Source organism: Schistocerca gregaria, chromosome 1, assembly GCF_023897955.1.
Source record: "Schistocerca gregaria isolate iqSchGreg1 chromosome 1, iqSchGreg1.2, whole genome shotgun sequence".
Taxonomy (NCBI): Eukaryota; Metazoa; Arthropoda; class Insecta; order Orthoptera; family Acrididae; genus Schistocerca; species Schistocerca gregaria.
The window spans coordinates 266,104,208-266,122,054 of NC_064920.1; the positions used below are offsets into that span (position 1 = coordinate 266,104,208).

Sequence of the window (17,847 nt, forward strand, 5' to 3'; positions counted from 1 at the left end):
TGAGTGGAAAGATCAACAAGCGAACTTGACCGGATTTCATGTGACGTTCTCAACGACCAAACATAACGATCAACAACGAACAAAATGCAAAAAAAAAAAGAAAGAAAAGGATGTGGTCAGCGTGACGGTTTGCCGTCCTCCGGGTCCGGGTTCTATTCCCCCCTGGATCGGGGATTTTCTCCGCTCAGGGACTGGGAGTTGTGCTGTCTTCATCATCATTTCATCCCCATCCGGCGCGTAGGACGCCCAACCTGGCGTCGAATGTTGTAAGACCTGCACCAAGGCGGCCGGACTTGCCCCGCAAGGGGCCTCCCGGCCAATGACGCCAAACGCTCATTTCCATTTTTAACTGGACCCTGTCCACTACATTCACCTTCATCCACAAATGCATCTTCCCATCACTCGGGCTCCTCACTAATGTAGCTCCTTGCGCTGCATAACGTCTGCATTCGGTTCAATTCGCTAATACTGTGCGTTTTTCTTGCTATTCGTCTGGTAGCCATGGTTATGCAACAGCCTTCGTTCTCTAACTTAATCTTCTTATTTATCTTTTCAAAATGAGTTCCACTTACACATGTGCGTGGGCAGAATCTCTTCACCCTCTTCCTCCCTATGTCTCTGTCTCTCTCTCCCTCTGTAATACTAAACTCAAAGCTTCCGTGGAGGCCCTATTACCACACTCAGTCCGTTTTATCATTATTTCTGTATCAGCTGTTCATACCGCTAACTTTGAAGCGGGATATCTTAAACAAACCAATTACCATGGTGACGAATGATCATCAGCTGTTACTAATCGAAGGAGGTGTTAGGATTTCTTTCGCACCATTTCAAGTTCATTACTGCTGTAGCAGTGGAAATCGATGTTTGGACTACAGCAGTCATCGGCAACACGTCGATGGTTTTCTGCTGGTGGATAACGAGCGCTTATTTGGTACACGGCGTCAGTACTGAGAGCGCAGTAGGAAAATTATTGAATAAAAATGAAAACATTGTTTTTCGTTTCATTGGAAATGTGCGGTCGTTGGACACAGGTTAGTTTTGTTTGTTAACAAGGGCGCAGAACTGGTACCATCTGACTTGAACCTCTAAGACCGTGTTAATCGTACCTGATCATGTTTCTCGCAATAGTTCAGTCAGCTGTCAACTGTACGCCTCTTGTTGCTACATTATTTCATTTATAAATTGAAGTAGATTTTGGCTGCTGCGAAACTGGCCACCACAAGAAACTTTCTATTTCATTTATTTTTGTTCATTATTGGTTCGGTACATGTCAGGAGAAGTCATTGAGTTTCATGAACTACTTAATTCTTTGATGCAGTAGTGCATGGAATAGGCGCAGGGAGTACATTGTAACACGTAACAGATAATATATAGAAAGAAAAGTAGAGGGCGGTTCCTCTGATTTGTGTAAACGAAGCGTTGCGCTCGACACCATACCGAAACCGAGAAAACGTGTAATCATAGCTGCTTATTACAACAGCTCGAAATGGACTTTCTTACGAATCACCATTAATCTAGTCAACTGGATGAAAACTTTCACGGAAGGAAATGCTGAAATACCAAAAGTGATAATTCTTTAACTAAAATCTTATCACATGAGCTTTTAAATTAATTACTGCTCTCATGTACAAGCTGGGAACAGCCACTGCTTTTAGCTTCAGATGACAATGAAGTTATTTTTTTCTGTAAATACCGGTTTTTTCGTTGCAGTAAATTTAATTTACTCCTTCATTTTTCTTTTCTGGGACCGTGAACTGATAAATAAACTTCACTTCCAACGGAGACAGCTTTTACTGAACATTGTGTAGGTGTTTCATTGTTGACATCAGTGATAGAATTTTCATTCATGTTTTCAACCTGAAAGTAACATACAGATATCGCTCTAAATGAAGCCAGCAGGCTGATTAAAATTTAATATACGCAGATATTTTCAATCATGCCCAGAGCTTTCAGTTCACTCTAACATATTACGTAACTTGAATCATATTCATATAATAAATAACGATTGATAAGTGTCGTAAAGAAACTTTTCTCAAATATTGTCCTAAGTATGGGATGTGTTCAACTTTTCCTTTGTGTAACTGTTAGTGTAGAACGTCTTTTCATCATTATTTTCTTTCAGCAATAAGTACTACAATAAATCGCAACCATAGTTTGTTCCCACGAACTGTTCACACCCGAAAAGGAGACCGCGTCTACCGTTCGTCACAGACTTCCTCCAAATTTATGGCATACGCAGTGACTGGTCAGAAATGAGACTGACAGAAGGGGGCGCTCCATACGCCTAGCGTTAAGAAAATAATAGTATTTTTGTGCGGATCAAGAGAGCTATTAGTCATTTACGTAAGTTAGCGTAGTCTCTGGCCAACGGTTGGCTCGGCGGAAAGAATGTAGAACGGAAATCCGACAGCCGTAGCGTAGGGACGCTTTGCGGAAACAATTTTGTCTTTATTTTATGTTTTTTGTTTTCATTTTTGCGTTACTACATTGAAAATAGACTTAACTAATCCACGATATATTTTATTTATCAATACTTGCATAAAAGGCATGAAAAGGAAAGGTGAAGGCAAAATATAGGAATTTCGTCATTATTTAATCAAAATCTGTAAGCTTATAAAACTCTATTCAAAAAAGTTTTTACTGATGTGTTGAAGCCCTAACTACAGGACAGTAAACTTCTTCTGTTAACTGACTCGTCGGGAGGATAAATAAATCAATAATTAGACGAGATCTTTCAAGATTAAGAAGGACTGTCATAGTGCAGTGGTAAAATTGGTTCCCTGAAATGTACTCCGTTAGTGCAAACCCGCGATGTCTGTCTTCATCGCCAGGTAAAGAAATTGATCAGAAAACTTCAAAGCTGCTCTTATCTCATCGAGAGAGAAAAGGAAATCACATACCGAGTAGAGGGTCTCAAAGTACGCTCTACCTTCCATGATTCGTCGTGTTCACCAGCGTTTGGTGACATGATGCATTACGTGTGGTCTGCTGCCAAGCGATGAGAGAGAACATTTTTATGAACATAAGCCATGTTTGTTTTTCTATAGAAACTTTAAAACAATCATGCAAATTGTAATGCAACGTTCATAACGTGAACAGCAGGCCATGAAAATTACGGCTTTCCCTGTTTTTGTGATAAATATCAACCCAATAAGTTTAAGTCATCAACTGTAATATAATGAAAACATCTAACTTTATATACAAAGCTCTCATGTTCAGCTTACAGTCGCTGCCTGTAAAGTCATATGCAATCCCAAATTTTTGGCTGCCTTTCCTTTTCATGTCTTTGATAAAATCATTAACAAATACAAAATATTGTTGTTGTTGTTGTGGTCTTCAGTCCTGAGGCTGGTTTGATGCAGCTCTCCATGCTGCTCTATCCTGTGCAAGCTTCTTCATCTCCCAGTACCTACTGCAGCCTCCGTCCTTCTGAATTTGCTTAGTGTATTTATCTCTTGGTCTCCGTCTACGATTTTTACCCTCCACCCTGCCCTCCAATACTAAATTGGTGATCCCTTGACGCCTCAGAACATGTCCTACCAACCGATCCCTTCTTAGAGTCACGTCGTGCACAAAATCCTCTTCTCTCCAATTCTATTCAATACCTCCTCATTAGTTATGTGATCTGCCCATCTAATCTTCAGCATTCTTCTGGAACACAACATTTCGAAATCTTCTATTCTCTTCTTGTCTAAACTATTTATCGTCCATGTTTCACTTCCATACCTTTCCTTAATCTTTCTTCTAAAATACTTCGTAAGGTCAGTATTGTCTCACGTGTTCCAACATTTCTACGGAATCCAAACTGATATTCCCCGAGGTCAGCTCCTACCAGTTATTCCACTCGTCTGTAAAGAATTCGCGTTAGTATTTTGCAGCTGCGACTTATTAAAATGATAGTTCGGTAATTTTCACATCTGTCACACCTGCTTTCTTTGGGATTGGAATTACTATATTCTTCTTGAAGTCCGAGGGAATTTCGCCTGTCTCAAACATCTTGCTCACCAGATGGTAGAGTTTTGTTAGGCCTGGCTCTCCCAAGGCTGTCAGTAGTTCTAATGGAACTAAACATTTCTTCTGTTACCCAAGGATTTCTACTAGCCCTCGTATTTTTACCTACTTGATCCTCTGCTGCCTTCTACTTCATCCCTCAGAGCTACCCATTCTTCTTCTACTGTATTTCTGCCCCCCATTGCTGTCAATTGTTCTTTTATGTTCTCCCTGAAACTCTGTACAACCTCTAGTTCTTTCAGTTTATCCAGGTCCCATCTCCTTCAATTCCCACCTTTTTTGCATTTCTTCAGTTTTAATCTACAGTTCATAACCAATAGATTGTGATCAGAGTCCACATCTGCCCCTGGAAATGTCTACAATTTAAAATCTGGTTCCTAAATCTCTGTATTACCATTATATAATCTATCTGAAACCTTTTAGTATCTCCAGGGTTCTTCCATGTATACAACCTTCTTTCATGATTCTTGAACCAAGTGTTAGCTATGGTTAAGTTATGCTCAGTGCAGAATTCTACCAGGTGGCTTCCTCTTTCATTTCTTTGCCCCAAATATTATTTCTATTTATTCTGCAATGTAAGTAATGTAAAAATTGAAAATATGTGAGATAAAATAGTTTTCATAAGACAGACTCGAACCCGCGATACCACCTATCCCTTATGAACTGTGCTACCCTAAATGGCTCATGCCTGGCCACCTGGAGCCCCCATGTCTGCGACTTTCAATTCTCACCAAGCCTAGCGTACAGTATAAACATGGTCGTAGTTGGTGATGAGCAGGCGCGGTGTGCGGTCCCCTTATGCGCTGTCGGCTACTTGTGCGTGTCGGTCTATTTTGTCCATACTGTGGTCAAATGTGACTTCCTTTCATTTTTAAGAACAATTACGATATGTTAGCTGCATTTAGTATACAGCAATGTATCACCTAAAATAAACCAAACGCAGAGTAGCCAGAGACCACATTTTTCTCTGCAAACCCTTCAAATTTTATGCTACCCAGTACTTGGAAGCTAAGTATCACATTAACAATTTCCCATATCGAAAAATAGACACGTTATCAACAAGCTGTGGTAAGACACTATAAGTCATGAAAGAAATTAAATTTATGTACCAATGATTTCCCTCAGAAACGAACGAGAGATAATACACACGGGAGTGGAGAAGGCACTCAAATGCGAAGCAAGTAGTTTTTAAATTTTTAAAGGAGAAGTAGAACCTGTATCCTTACTCCAGGAGCTGATGCAGCTTTGTTTCATTTACATTCAGTATTTTTTATTGTTTAATGTATTTTTATTGTTTCCAGTAAAAGAAACAAAAAACCTTCTGCTTATTATATGTACTCAAACTTCTACAGCACGTCAAACAACTTTTTACTTGTAGGGAAGTGCAGTAGCTAAAAAACACAATTTATAAAATAAACTAAAACTATACGTTCACCTTTGGCTTCGAAGACAGCTGTTCACTTGGTTTCAATATGGTAGACTTCGCACTTGGACGTTAAATTTTGGTGTATGGATTTCACCCGAGTTTCTGCATCCACATGTACATCTACATCTACTCTCTGCGAAGCACTGTAAATTGAATGGAAGAGGGTACGCCTCATTGTACCAGTAATGTGGGTTTCTTCCTGTTCCAGTTACGTGTGGAGCACGGGAAAAACGATTGTTTGAATGCCTCTGTTTGTGATGTAGCCATTCTAATCTTATCCTCAAGATCCCTATATGAGCGAAATGTAGAGGTTTGCAGTATATTCCTAGAGTCACCATTTAAAGCCAGTTATTAAAACTTTGTCAGTAGACTTTCTTAGGATAGTTTACGCCTGCCAGTTCATTTTCTTCAGTGCCTCTGTGACACTTTCCCAAGGACCAAAATAGCTTGTGACTATCCGTGCAGCCTTTCTATGTATACGTTCAAAGTGTCCTTTTAGTCCTATTCGGTTTGGGTCCCACACACTTGAACGATATTGTAGAACTTGTGGCACCAGTGATTTGTAAGAAATCTCCTTTGTAGACTGACAGCACATCCCCATCATTCTACCAATAAACCGAGGTCTACCACCTGATTAACCCACGACTGTGCCAATGTGATCAATCCATTTTATGTCCCTACAAAGTTTGACACTTAGGTATTGGTGTCAACTGGCCGATTCTTACAATGACCCACTGATATTATAATCATCGGATACTAACTTTTTTTCGTTTTGCAAAGTGCACAGTTTTACATTTATGAACATTTAAAGCAAGCTGCCAATCTTTGCACCACTTTGAAATATTATCAAGATCCGACCAAATATTTATGCAACTTCTTTCAGACAGTACTTCATTATAGATAACTACATCATCTCCAAAAGGAGCGAGATTACTATGAACATTTATATGAAGATAATATCTGTTCTTTAGGACATGTCTGTTCTTTCAGACATGTGCGAAAGAACAGATAACACTCGTGATCTTGCAGCTTTCGAAGAATGAAATTACAATGAATCCAGCCCATAAGCTGCTGACAGGCGTTGATAAATATCAACGGGGACAGCCCGACTGGGAATAGAACCCGGGATCTCCTGCTTACATGACAGACGCTCTATCCATCTGAGCCACCAAGGACACAGAGGATAGTGCGGCTGCAGGGACTTATCTCCGGCACGCTCCCCGTGAGACCCACAGTGCCAACTCACTGTCCACACACTACATGTATAGTGCCCATGCCCACTATACTCATTACTCGCAGCAGTCAATCTACCAATTCCCCCTAAGAGTTCGGGCAATGAGAGTGCATCTGCACTGAAGAAGATCATTGGCCGGTAAGCCTTATCTATATGAAGATGGTATCTGATCCTTCGAACATGTCCCCGCTGATATTTATCAACGCCTGTCAGCAGCTAAAGGTCTGGACGCATTGTAAGTTCACACTATTAATATTGCCTGCAAGGTCATTAATGTACAACGTGACCAGCAAGGGTCCCAAAGCACTTCCCTGCGTAATCTGTATTCCGTGGTCGTAAATAGTTTGTTTGTGCTGTCAGTGCTGAACATCCATAAATAATAACACACTGTGCGGGAACGTAATCTCAGTTCACTACGAGAAAGTGAATGTTATCTCAAGGGTCATGTTTGGTCATCAGGAAGGTTTTATGACTAAGATTTTCAGATGTGATCTTGTATTAAGAAAATAACACGTAGTGCAAAGACTTCGCGCGTAATGAGTTGTGTGTCAGAGAAACGTGAAATTTATCATTTTCATTCTGAGTGGTAACATGACTTTTTCGCAACAGAAAGAAACAGCAAATGTATTTGTTTATTATGTTAGGTTCCTATTACATTTGTGAAAAAAGATAAAGGCTGAATGCCGAGTTTCTTTTAATTGTAACCGAGAAAAGAAAAAGTCACGAAACTTATAAAACAATTCAGTGTTACCGGAAATTTGTTCACAGAACCAGTAGAAAAAATTATTGCCTCCTTCCTATCGTGTTTAGAATGTACTGACGAAAAGGAGGAAATGCTTTGAAGACAGTGAATTCGTACAAGAAGCATTTCGAGAAGCTTCTGATGAGTTGCCCAGAATTTGAAAAACAATTCCTAAATAGTGATTGCCATCGAATCCCTTCAATTTCCATCAAGATTGGTCAAAAGAAGAGTTGAAATAATGTCCAATGATGTTTTTCTCGTAATTAAGAACAGACTTGGATGAGTGTTTTTGTTTGTCAATGCAAGTAGATGAGTCTAATGATACAACAGGCACTGCTCAGTTGCCAGTTTTTATAAGGTTGAGTTTTAGTAACTTTCATGCCGAAGAAAAACTTTTGAAAGTAATTTTATTGAAAAGCTGTACAAAAGTAGAGGATTTTTTTTCGCCGTGTAGCAACTCATCGTATCTGAGAAAATAGCTAACTGCAAGCTTTAAGCATTACTTCACATGGAGCTTCAGCCTGAAGGGATTGTGAAACTTGTTTTCTTGTTCAGTGCTGAATAGATAAAAGATTTCTGCAGTTTTTAACATATCACTGTATTTTACAACAGCAGAGTCCGTGTAGAAAGTTTTTAAATTCGAATGAAAATGTGAAACCTGTTTTGAAAATAGTCAAAAAAGTTAGAGTTTTCAAAAATGTTAGACTTTTCAAAGATTTGGCAGAAATGGAACTGCAGTATGGAGATTTACGTTGGCTCAAAAATTTTTAAACATTCATTTGTATGCAGTAATAGGTCTCTGGTTGCCTACCCCTGGACTACAGGGTAAGAAATTGGATGCATAGGGACAAGGTGCTTGGTAGATGGATTTTAAAGGGGAGGTAAGTTGATGCAGAGTCCTCAGTGCCCAAGGCTCATGGTGGTCTCTTAAGTGCTGAAATCAACCAGGGTGCAAATTTTGGCAGATGGCAGACCGCTATTGTAAAATAAATTATGTAAATATAATAAATGATATTACTCCAGCACCAGCATAACCAGTCTAGCACTTTCTTTTGACGTCAGTAATTCAGTTTTATGAGCCATACTGACCAGTTGCATACTGTTCTGTTTCGTGCTTAATTTCGAATGCAATATATTTTATTTAGACATCATACACTAAAACCATCTTGAACAATTCAATTCGTGTTTCATCTTTCATATGCCATATTTTCTTTAGATATCGTGCTTTAAAACCATGTTGTATGGAACTGAAAATGCGATTTCTTCTTGAAAATTGTGCCAAAACAAATTCCCTAACAAATGCACATGGTAACAACTGCGAGACTTGGTTATAATTCAGTAGGCTTGCCACCAGCATTAAAAGACAAGGCATTTCAGATTCCATCACAAGAAGATTTTACATAAAAAACGAGTGTACAGAAAATATTATGTATTTAACAGAATTTACATAGTTGTCCTGGAAGAACAGGAAAAGTGAAGAAATTTACATGAAAGAGATTCATTGACCAAGCTGAGACGTTTTACGTGCAGAATGAAATACTTAAGAATTTAGGTGAGACATTTGGGTTACAGAAATACTCAAAGATGACTGTCAATCACATCACTAAGGTATGCAAATTATTTATCAATGAATAACATAATGATGTCAAGACAGATTTAGAAGATGAAATTAAATATTTGAAAACAAATCATACTTCAGCCTTAAAATACATTACTTTAGAGTCATAGGAATTCTTGAATAAGACGCAGAAGCTGAAAAATGTAAGCTTTTTTCGCAGCTTTGCGCATATTTTATGCTCTTCCAGTGACTGTAGAGTTGTCTCGAATCAACTATGCATCAACAATGTCTCACAGGTTTGGGAAACTTGGCAACTTGATGTAATTTGACAATGCAACTAGACTCTGATAAGCTGATTCAAAAATTACCCCAAAAAAAGGTTTGCAAAGCGACACTGGCAATGCTATAGTCAAGTAGGTTATAACACTCTACCCTTTGCACGACTCATTGGAGTTCACATGCGAATGCACTTATGTCTGTTTACTGAAATGTGTAGGCATGCCAAGGAATAAGAGGAGTCACAACACTCCTATCACAGTGTTACTGGCTAAGGTATTTCTTCACTGTAAAAATCAATATAATACTGTCTTCTGTAAAGTGGGCTAAAAGAAAAATAACGCAATTTAAAAAAATAAAATGAAATGGAGCATACCTACAGTTTACAATAATTCATTATTGACTAGCATCCGAAGTCAAACTTGAAGGTCATAGCAGTTTTCTCCCTTCCCTTGTATCTGTTGTAGAGCTATCTTCCAGTTCCCTACTTGTGGTGATCTTGGACCCCTGGTAACAGTCTTCTACTTTTGAAACCAATTTATTTCAGTTCTTTCCGTCTCCTACTTCATGAAAACATTATGGAGGTCATATTATTTCTTGGCATATTTAATCTTTGCACACTCATTGACGATTCATCTGACTAGTGCATTAGTTCTTTCAAACTCCACAGTGTGAAACTGGAGACATGATTGCCGTCTATTTTTTGTTTTTACTACCTTCCAAATAATTTTGACTGTAACAGAACATGATATGAGATGTATCACAATAGCTATTTCTAGATTTAAAAAATAATAGAGGGCATGAAATTAAATATTTTTCTCAATTAAGCAATATCCAGTTATATGTCATTTTGAGCTTCCACTGGGATGTTACATATTGTAATAAAAGTGCTAGAAAGACTTCTTTGCAGAACGAGTGTGAAATTTACAGCATAATCTTAGCAATAGCACAACACACAGGTGTGGTACTAATTGCTTTCTTTTTATGAAATTATTACAATTAAATACAAAGAAAATAACGAATATATTTATAAATGTTATTTAAGTTTGTAGTTATCGCAGTCTACTCTAATTCTGATTGAAAAATGTGAGTGAAGCAGAAATTTGAATACAGAAAATGTGATTGGAAAAAAATTACATACTGGAGGCAGAAAATTAAATTACAGACACTGTTTTAATGATAAGTGTTGGTAACGTTTACGTTCTTGTCGTCGACGATATCAGAAAATTAATACTAGTTACTTTGATACACCTATATATAAACTTTCTTCAGGGGCATCCACTTTCTAAATTTAATGCAATGATAGGTCAGTCCGTATAACTTCCTCGAATTTTCACATGTTCTGTAATCAGGATAACACTGCACACAACAAGCAAACGTGTGTAAGCCACTGCACACTCTGATTCAGCCTATTGTGACAATATTAACTGTTAATTCGTTCTAATCCCGGCGGCAGATCTCGTGCAACCTATAATACCATAGCATAAACCTGCTGAAAAACTGCTCCTGCCATAGCACCACAAGGTTAATATGTTCCCCTTGAGTAGACTCTGGCAGAATAATGTAAAACCAGCTGCATCAATTGATATTCCACCTTCTTCGCCAAAAATTTTGCCATGCGAACTTATTTGTGCTCTTTAAAACAAAATATTCTACATTCTTTTACACAGCCTCTCTATGTAGTGAAGCCTTCATAGACTCTTCCTCTCAATATCACCATCTATTCTCTCTCTGGCTGTCTCGTTTTTCTGCCATTGATTGACAGTACATCCCACTACCACTGTCCCTCCTCTCTCACAACCTGTCTCCTTTTATCTCTTCGTCATTGTCACTATCTTCACCATTTCTCAGTAGTTCAGAAATTATGGTGGGGTAGGGGTCCAACTTAATTTCCCCCATACTCATGTATTTAAAATTTCGGTCCAAAATGTACCCTCCCTAATACTCACGTTCGCTGATCTGGAAGGGTCCACACCCCACCAAGCCAGTGAATAATGTCCACTCATCTCTCCTTTTCATTTCCGCTGTCTCCTCTCTCTTTTCCTCTCACTACTTCTAACTCCATGCAATTTTCTCTGTCTCTCTTTTATTATCATTGTCTCTCACAGACCTTCAATGTCTCCTTTCTCTTTGGTTCCCACTGCTATTTTCATCCGTCTATCTTTCCCTTTCACTGACTCTTTGTCTCCCCCCACCATCACTGTCTCCTCTCTCTTCCACCGTCGCTATCTCTTTGCTTCTCTCTTTCAACACAAATGAGCGAAAATGTTCACATGCCAAAATTTTTGGTGAGGACGGCATAATGAGGACTACTTTTCTGTCCGCATCTTTTCAAGAGTAACGTATTTGACTTTTTGTGCTCCGACAGCAGCATTTTTCTACAGGTTCCCTTCTTTTTCCTGCTACAGCACATTTGTGTATCTGTACACACACACACACACAGATGACAAATAACCAGGCATAACATAAGGTTAACACGAAATTGTTTGCTTTATTGTTTTTCTTAATTCAGTGAAAACGCCCAGCTTATAATTTATATTGTAAAAACGTTATTAGAAATATTTTACTTAATTTCCAGTTTTGCATAATCTTTGACATTCAATTGAAGTTCTTTTCAGGCTTGTTAACACCCTTTTGAGCCTATTATTTTAATACTACAGTATCACTTTGGCCATATTTGTGTAGGCGTAAAGTGTACATCACACAGAGACACTGAGTCATAAAATTTTATTGGTGACAAAATGATGACTAAAAACACGGATTGGTGACATACTAATGGCACTAGAACCCTTGCCATGTGTTCACTATGTCAGTGAAAACTACATTTACATCTCAGACCTGATACGCGCACAGCTTATAGCATCAGTACAACTTTGAACCTCTGGATCTTGGTAAAAGATACTAATATCGAAAAAAGACTCGAAGTTCATATAAAATAACATCTTAAGAACATATGGTATAATTTTTGACGATACGTCATCAATATAAATTACGGAAGTGACCATCCCCACAATTGGTACACAATGTTCATAACGGATACAGATTTTCGAAAATGAGGAAAATATTTTTCACAATGAATGTCTAAGTAATGTACAGTAAAAACTTGTCCCTTTCGGTATGGTTAGTTATTTAGAGTCTTGTGACCCACGACACAAAAACGTCTAAAAATCAGTTTTTGCGGTTTCCTGCGTAAGTTCAGTAACTTTCAACCTCTGGCTATCGAAAAAATGTTTCGAAGTCCACAGTAACGTCTTCTTCTATAGAGCTTATAGAATTTTCCATCCCCACCACTGGTATTTTTCGTACCCAAAGATCCTGGTTTTACAGGGTTTCTCAGGAACCGCCGACGAACGAACGGTGCTTTTATAAGCCACGTAAGGTCCTCCCTAGACCACATCGAATACAAAAGAATCAACCGATTTCCTCACTTTGCCTGGCCTGGAGAAAGAGTCTAGTGTTTGAATTTTGATCCTCTGATAAAGGCCAGCTACAGTAAACCCTTTCTTTCGTTAGGTACACAAATGGTTGGTGGGTCAAGGGTTTTCTTGACCCCTTATCTCTGTTGTGAATAGAAACCAGGATATGACCCCCTGAAAAATATCATTTTCGAGCGCGGCTTTTTGGAACATTTTGGTGCTTGTGCAAGACCTGTTTAGCGTTTTAATAAGAAATTATACTTATTCTGTACTTCATCCCAATGAGATTTTTTGATGTATCGCCAATATTCCACTAATTGCGTTATGTTTAAATCATATCAAACGTTCTTTAAAATAACAATAAAATTAGGTCGCGATGTTTGGCACGGGGCACAATCATGTATTTTGTCCCGTGTCTAGTCCTGGCTCTCAGCGGCCCGGACACCATTTCATCGTGGTTTCCATTCCGAGAGAGTACACGGGTTAAGTAACACCGCGATTAAATTGAGATCCATTAATAGCATCATAACGAATACAGTTGCCTGCATTTTAGTACCGAGGAAAGTTAAACAGAAATTCTAATTAGATGATTTTGCAAGTGTCACATGAGCCAGATGCTAACAACAATCTAGATTGCCTAAATGCTAGAAAATCACATTATGCCTTGAATGTTGTTGTGTACTGAGACTGTATATCAGATTAGTTATTGCTACTGAGAACTGTACACAGGTGCATAATGAAATATTAGTTTATTTTCATTATCTAATTTTGAGTCATTTCATGAGCGTGCAGAGATTTGCATAATTACCTTTAGAGCATCACACAAACCTTTAATGAAGCGCCACATCTGGTAGTTGTTGCACGTTCTATCGAAAAGCGAATTTTCTTCTGTAGGAACACGGGTGGCATTGATGCTAATGGTAATCCAGGATGTCAGTGGGACTCCACCAACTCATGCCATTCAAGCGGAGCTATTGCTGATACATAGTGGGCAGAGTTACATTCTGCTGCATCCAACTCATACTTCATTCACTGTCAATATCAATTTTTATGAGTTTTATAATGCTGATGAAGAGACAAAGTCCAACATGACAGAAACGTATCTTTGTGGTACATGAAGGCCATACAATTTGCCAAAAAACTTATGTTTGTCGCTTCGTTGAGCAGAAGAAAATGCGATACCAACATGTCCAGCTCATGGTTGTCATTTGGTTCTCCAAGTATTTTTGGTTTGTTCTTTGTTTTCTTATGAAATGCTGAAGTTAAATCACAAGAGGCATGTTAAAAGTCTAATACAATACATGGAAACTGACCGGCTATCAAAATAAAACCAAGAGCAGTATAGAGAGACACATAAGTATTCGTTATATGACAATAAATATATCAGTTCATCAATCTGTTCGTTATTACCAGCATATGATGTGTTCGATAGCGAAAAACAATACTGCAAACCCAGAGCAAAGTGATCCATTATTCACGTCATAAAGAACGGGATTCTTTAATGGTTACAAAATTAGGGTTGTATTGTTGATACTGTCAACAATGTTTTCTTGCTTAATTTATTATAATTATTGTTAATTTTCGACCTTTTTTCTCAGTAGACACCACAAAAAATAAAATATTTCTAATCCAGCAGCAAAGTAACACCAATGGTGTTCTCTGTATTTTTTTCCCTCTGAAGAGGATGTTTTTGTGCAAAACCCCCATACGAGCGCTGGAGAAACAGATAATATTAAAAATAGTTAGCCAACTTTCACATTGAAACGTTTCAAATGTGAACGAATGAAGGAAATCTTGAAAAAATTATATATATAATTTATACTTCACATGAGTATACATAGGAATGGAGAAATTACGTTTGCACGACACATGATAAGTGACACACCTTAAAATTAAACCTCAATGAATTTAGTTCAGTCGTCAATTCGAGCAGTTAGTGACTTTAGTCTAAATGAGCAGAACTTAAGGAGAAATATGCGAATCCGTTTCCATGATGTAATATTACTTTCCTGAAATGAGAAGACAAGTAAAATCTGCAGTGTGGGAAAAAATAACTACAGGAAATTTGAGATTTCAGTCGTAACTGTAATGTGCTTGAGAACCGGAAGCACTGATTTAAGGAAATTTGAAAGACACATTCTGTGAAACAACGTCATTTCCTGAGATGAAGAATAGGTGGGTGAGAAACTAAATATAATGCGCGTGAAACATTTTTGCAGAACGTTAGTATTATTTTGCTTTGTTAATGGAAGGCACGTGAGATACCAGAAGCTGTCATTGACCAGTACGTTGGCAACAATCTCGGACTCCGACCCTATCTGTAAGGACGTCCTGCTGTGTAGCTAGCTGACGCATTTCCCAATATGGCGGTACTGCGCAGTACTGTTCCGCCAAGGCCAGCCCAGGGAAGTTGGCTGCGCGGTGGCGCCGCCTAGCGACGACCTCTACAACTATGAACGGCGAAGTAGCAGGCTAGCAGCCGCCTGTTCGCCATATTATGAGGTCAGACACCTTCAAAGGTGTCATGTCTCATACGGAAATGGGAGAGTCCCGAGTCACCATCATAAAAGAAACGTATTCCATAGTAATTCGGCGCCACACGTATTTTTCCACTAGTAATTGCGCACGCTTCATTATCGCAATCAGAGCTGATAACAAGGACAACCACTCGGAATACTGCACGCCAGTAAACAGAGCGTAGCTTACTGCGCAGTTTCGAAAGAATGCTTTGTTAGCACATTATGTGCAACCGATAACAATTTGCCACGACACTATTGGATTCCAACCTTGGCCCTGTAGCAGAAGAATTCCTTCCAGCGCCAGCTAACTTACGGCGTAGTCAGCCGATCTCATAAAGACAGTCGCATCTGTCCATAACATTTCTTACACAAATTCATGATTCCAAAAGTCGGCCGTCGTAAAGTGACCATAGAATTACATTGTTCCTTTCTGTTGTCGCGTCGAAAGACTGGTTTGTTGCTGTTCTTTCCTTTGCGAGGCTGTTCATCTCCCGATAACTACCGCAACCTTAATCCTTCTTAATCTGCTTACTGTAGTCATTTCTTGGTCTCACACTGTTCCTCGGAAATTAATAAAAAGGTACTCATCAAGAGAGTTGGCGTAACGACGAGATTCTCGTCTCGTATTTAGAGGATGCAGTTTCAGGTTTAGTCCTGTGTGGCTTTTCTGCTTTCAGTGTTTTCACAGAAGCATTTCAAGTGAATGCCATAGCGAGTACTCCTCAGAGACTGTGCACTGTATGGTTTCTAACAGTTGAGCTAATGCTTCGTCTTCTATAACCACAATGTATCTATCAAGAAAAATTATGAAAGTTATACTTTGTCTCTTGCGGGTGCTGCTCGTTGCACTTAAATGTAGAACACCAGTTTTATGCAATGATTTTATCTGAGCTCTGCTTCACATATCTCACTAGCACCATTTAACACATAAAGACGATTGACGGCCAATACGTTATAGTTTTGTCAGTGCCTGTACTTGACAAGCGACAATAATTTCGCTACATATTCCTCAGGTGAAAAACGAGGCGCCTGCATTTGTGACTCGTCTCTGAAGATTCGTATCTTACCCTTTACTCTCAAACCTTTTTGTAACACTACTACAGTGCAATAACTAGCTGTCTCAACTCTGACTACTCGTTACACTTGGCATAAAATCCTAGGAGCGTCACTCATGGATATGATGGTGCATAGTTCCGAATTATTTAAAAGAAATACGAAGTGTGTGAAACCTTTAGACACAGAATTATGAACATTTCAAATTCATTACAGTCAACTTCAAGTTTTGTAAATTAATAAAACATTAACTTATGCAAGTACGCAGATGTGCCACCTGCAATTATCTTTAATCAACGTTTTTCGAACAAATGCTCTGAAAAATATCTATAAGCTCAAACAACGACCTCAGAGTACTATAATAGTCGTCCGTCTTACACAAGGAAAATTGTACTGAGTAGACCCTGGAGAGCCTAGGAAAAATTTTCTTTTTAGAGAAAATATGTTTACGGGCTCCTTAGTGAATGGAATGTACCGAATTTATCTACAGTGCATTTTTAAAGGCTGGCCGTCAGCAAATTGATCGCTTCATATGTCCCGTATTTGTCCGTTGCTTTGTCGTATATATATATATATGTGTGTGTGTGTGTGTGTGTGTGTGACTGAGAGGTAAGTAGAACTAGTCGTTTTTGGGAAGTGTAGAAATGAGAAACATCATACTCATACTATTAATTCAGCCGTAGTGTTACTTCGTTGTTTAGTGGCATGTTGTCAGATATATATTCTTGTTTTCTTGGTTCACCTCGTGTCTCCGTAGGAGGAAACAGTTGTGGATGACGACGGTAACATTTTCGTTCTCTTTTTCGGCACTGTACCTTGACAGAACTGTCTGTGAGCACACTTTGCGGCGTTTCAGTTGCTTCCAGAATCTCATGTACCGGCCTGTGAGTGGAGATGCAGAACGAAATTGAACGTGTCACGCGGCAAGTCCCGACACGTTGCTTCAAGTTTCAATACGTCGTACATAGTTACCACGTATCATTCTTGGCGAATGCGTAGTAGTTGAAACATAGTTCATCTGTTTCACTTATTAATGACCACGAAAAATACAACTAAGGGGCTTATGTCTTTTTGTTTACTTGTCTAAAGCGCCTATGTCACCAATCATACTATTTATGTGTGGTAGTGGCAGTACTGTACTTAAACATAAAATAATGGTGGTGTCTCTGCACAGAATCTAGAAATTAATGATATTAGTTAAACGCCAGAGCTCAGTCACGATTTGTGATTTACGTATAACGCTTCGTTCGTCACTTGATACAAGTATGGTACTCCATTCTCTGGATTAAAAATCAACGAAAGGTATGCGTCGTCAATGCACATTTCAGGGCAATTCATAGAAATATAATTTCTAACAGAATGCCGCCGCCTTAACTTCAGGAGAAAACACAATCTGAGGAGATCATTTCGGTGCGAATGAGCATATCAGGTGAGTCAAAGGCCTGTCATGGCAATCATCAGACTCAAGCCATATTAGCAACCTGCAGACTCAAGCCATATTAGCAGCCTATCTTCATAGGGTTGCATATCTAGCTGGGACCGTGCGATGGGAGTGCAGAAATGATGTAAGAAATTTATTTAATATACTTTTTATTTAGAACACAATTACATG

General features: G+C 38.7%; 1 protein-coding gene across 2 annotated transcripts in view; it reads right to left on the bottom strand.

The window, feature by feature from the left end:
• Positions 1 to 13,689, bottom strand: part of LOC126340003 (uncharacterized) — a 43,876-nt gene extending 30,187 nt beyond the window's left edge. For both annotated transcript variants that reach the window (XR_007565104.1, XM_050001679.1), the window contains exon 1: positions 13,492 to 13,689. Coding sequence is in view for 1 of the 2 variants with exons in the window: in XM_050001679.1 (XP_049857636.1) it covers positions 13,492 to 13,572 (81 nt within the window). In the remaining variant the exon portion in view is untranslated. The remainder of the gene's footprint in view (positions 1 to 13,491) is intronic.
• Between the last annotated feature and the right edge of the window lie 4,158 nt (positions 13,690 to 17,847).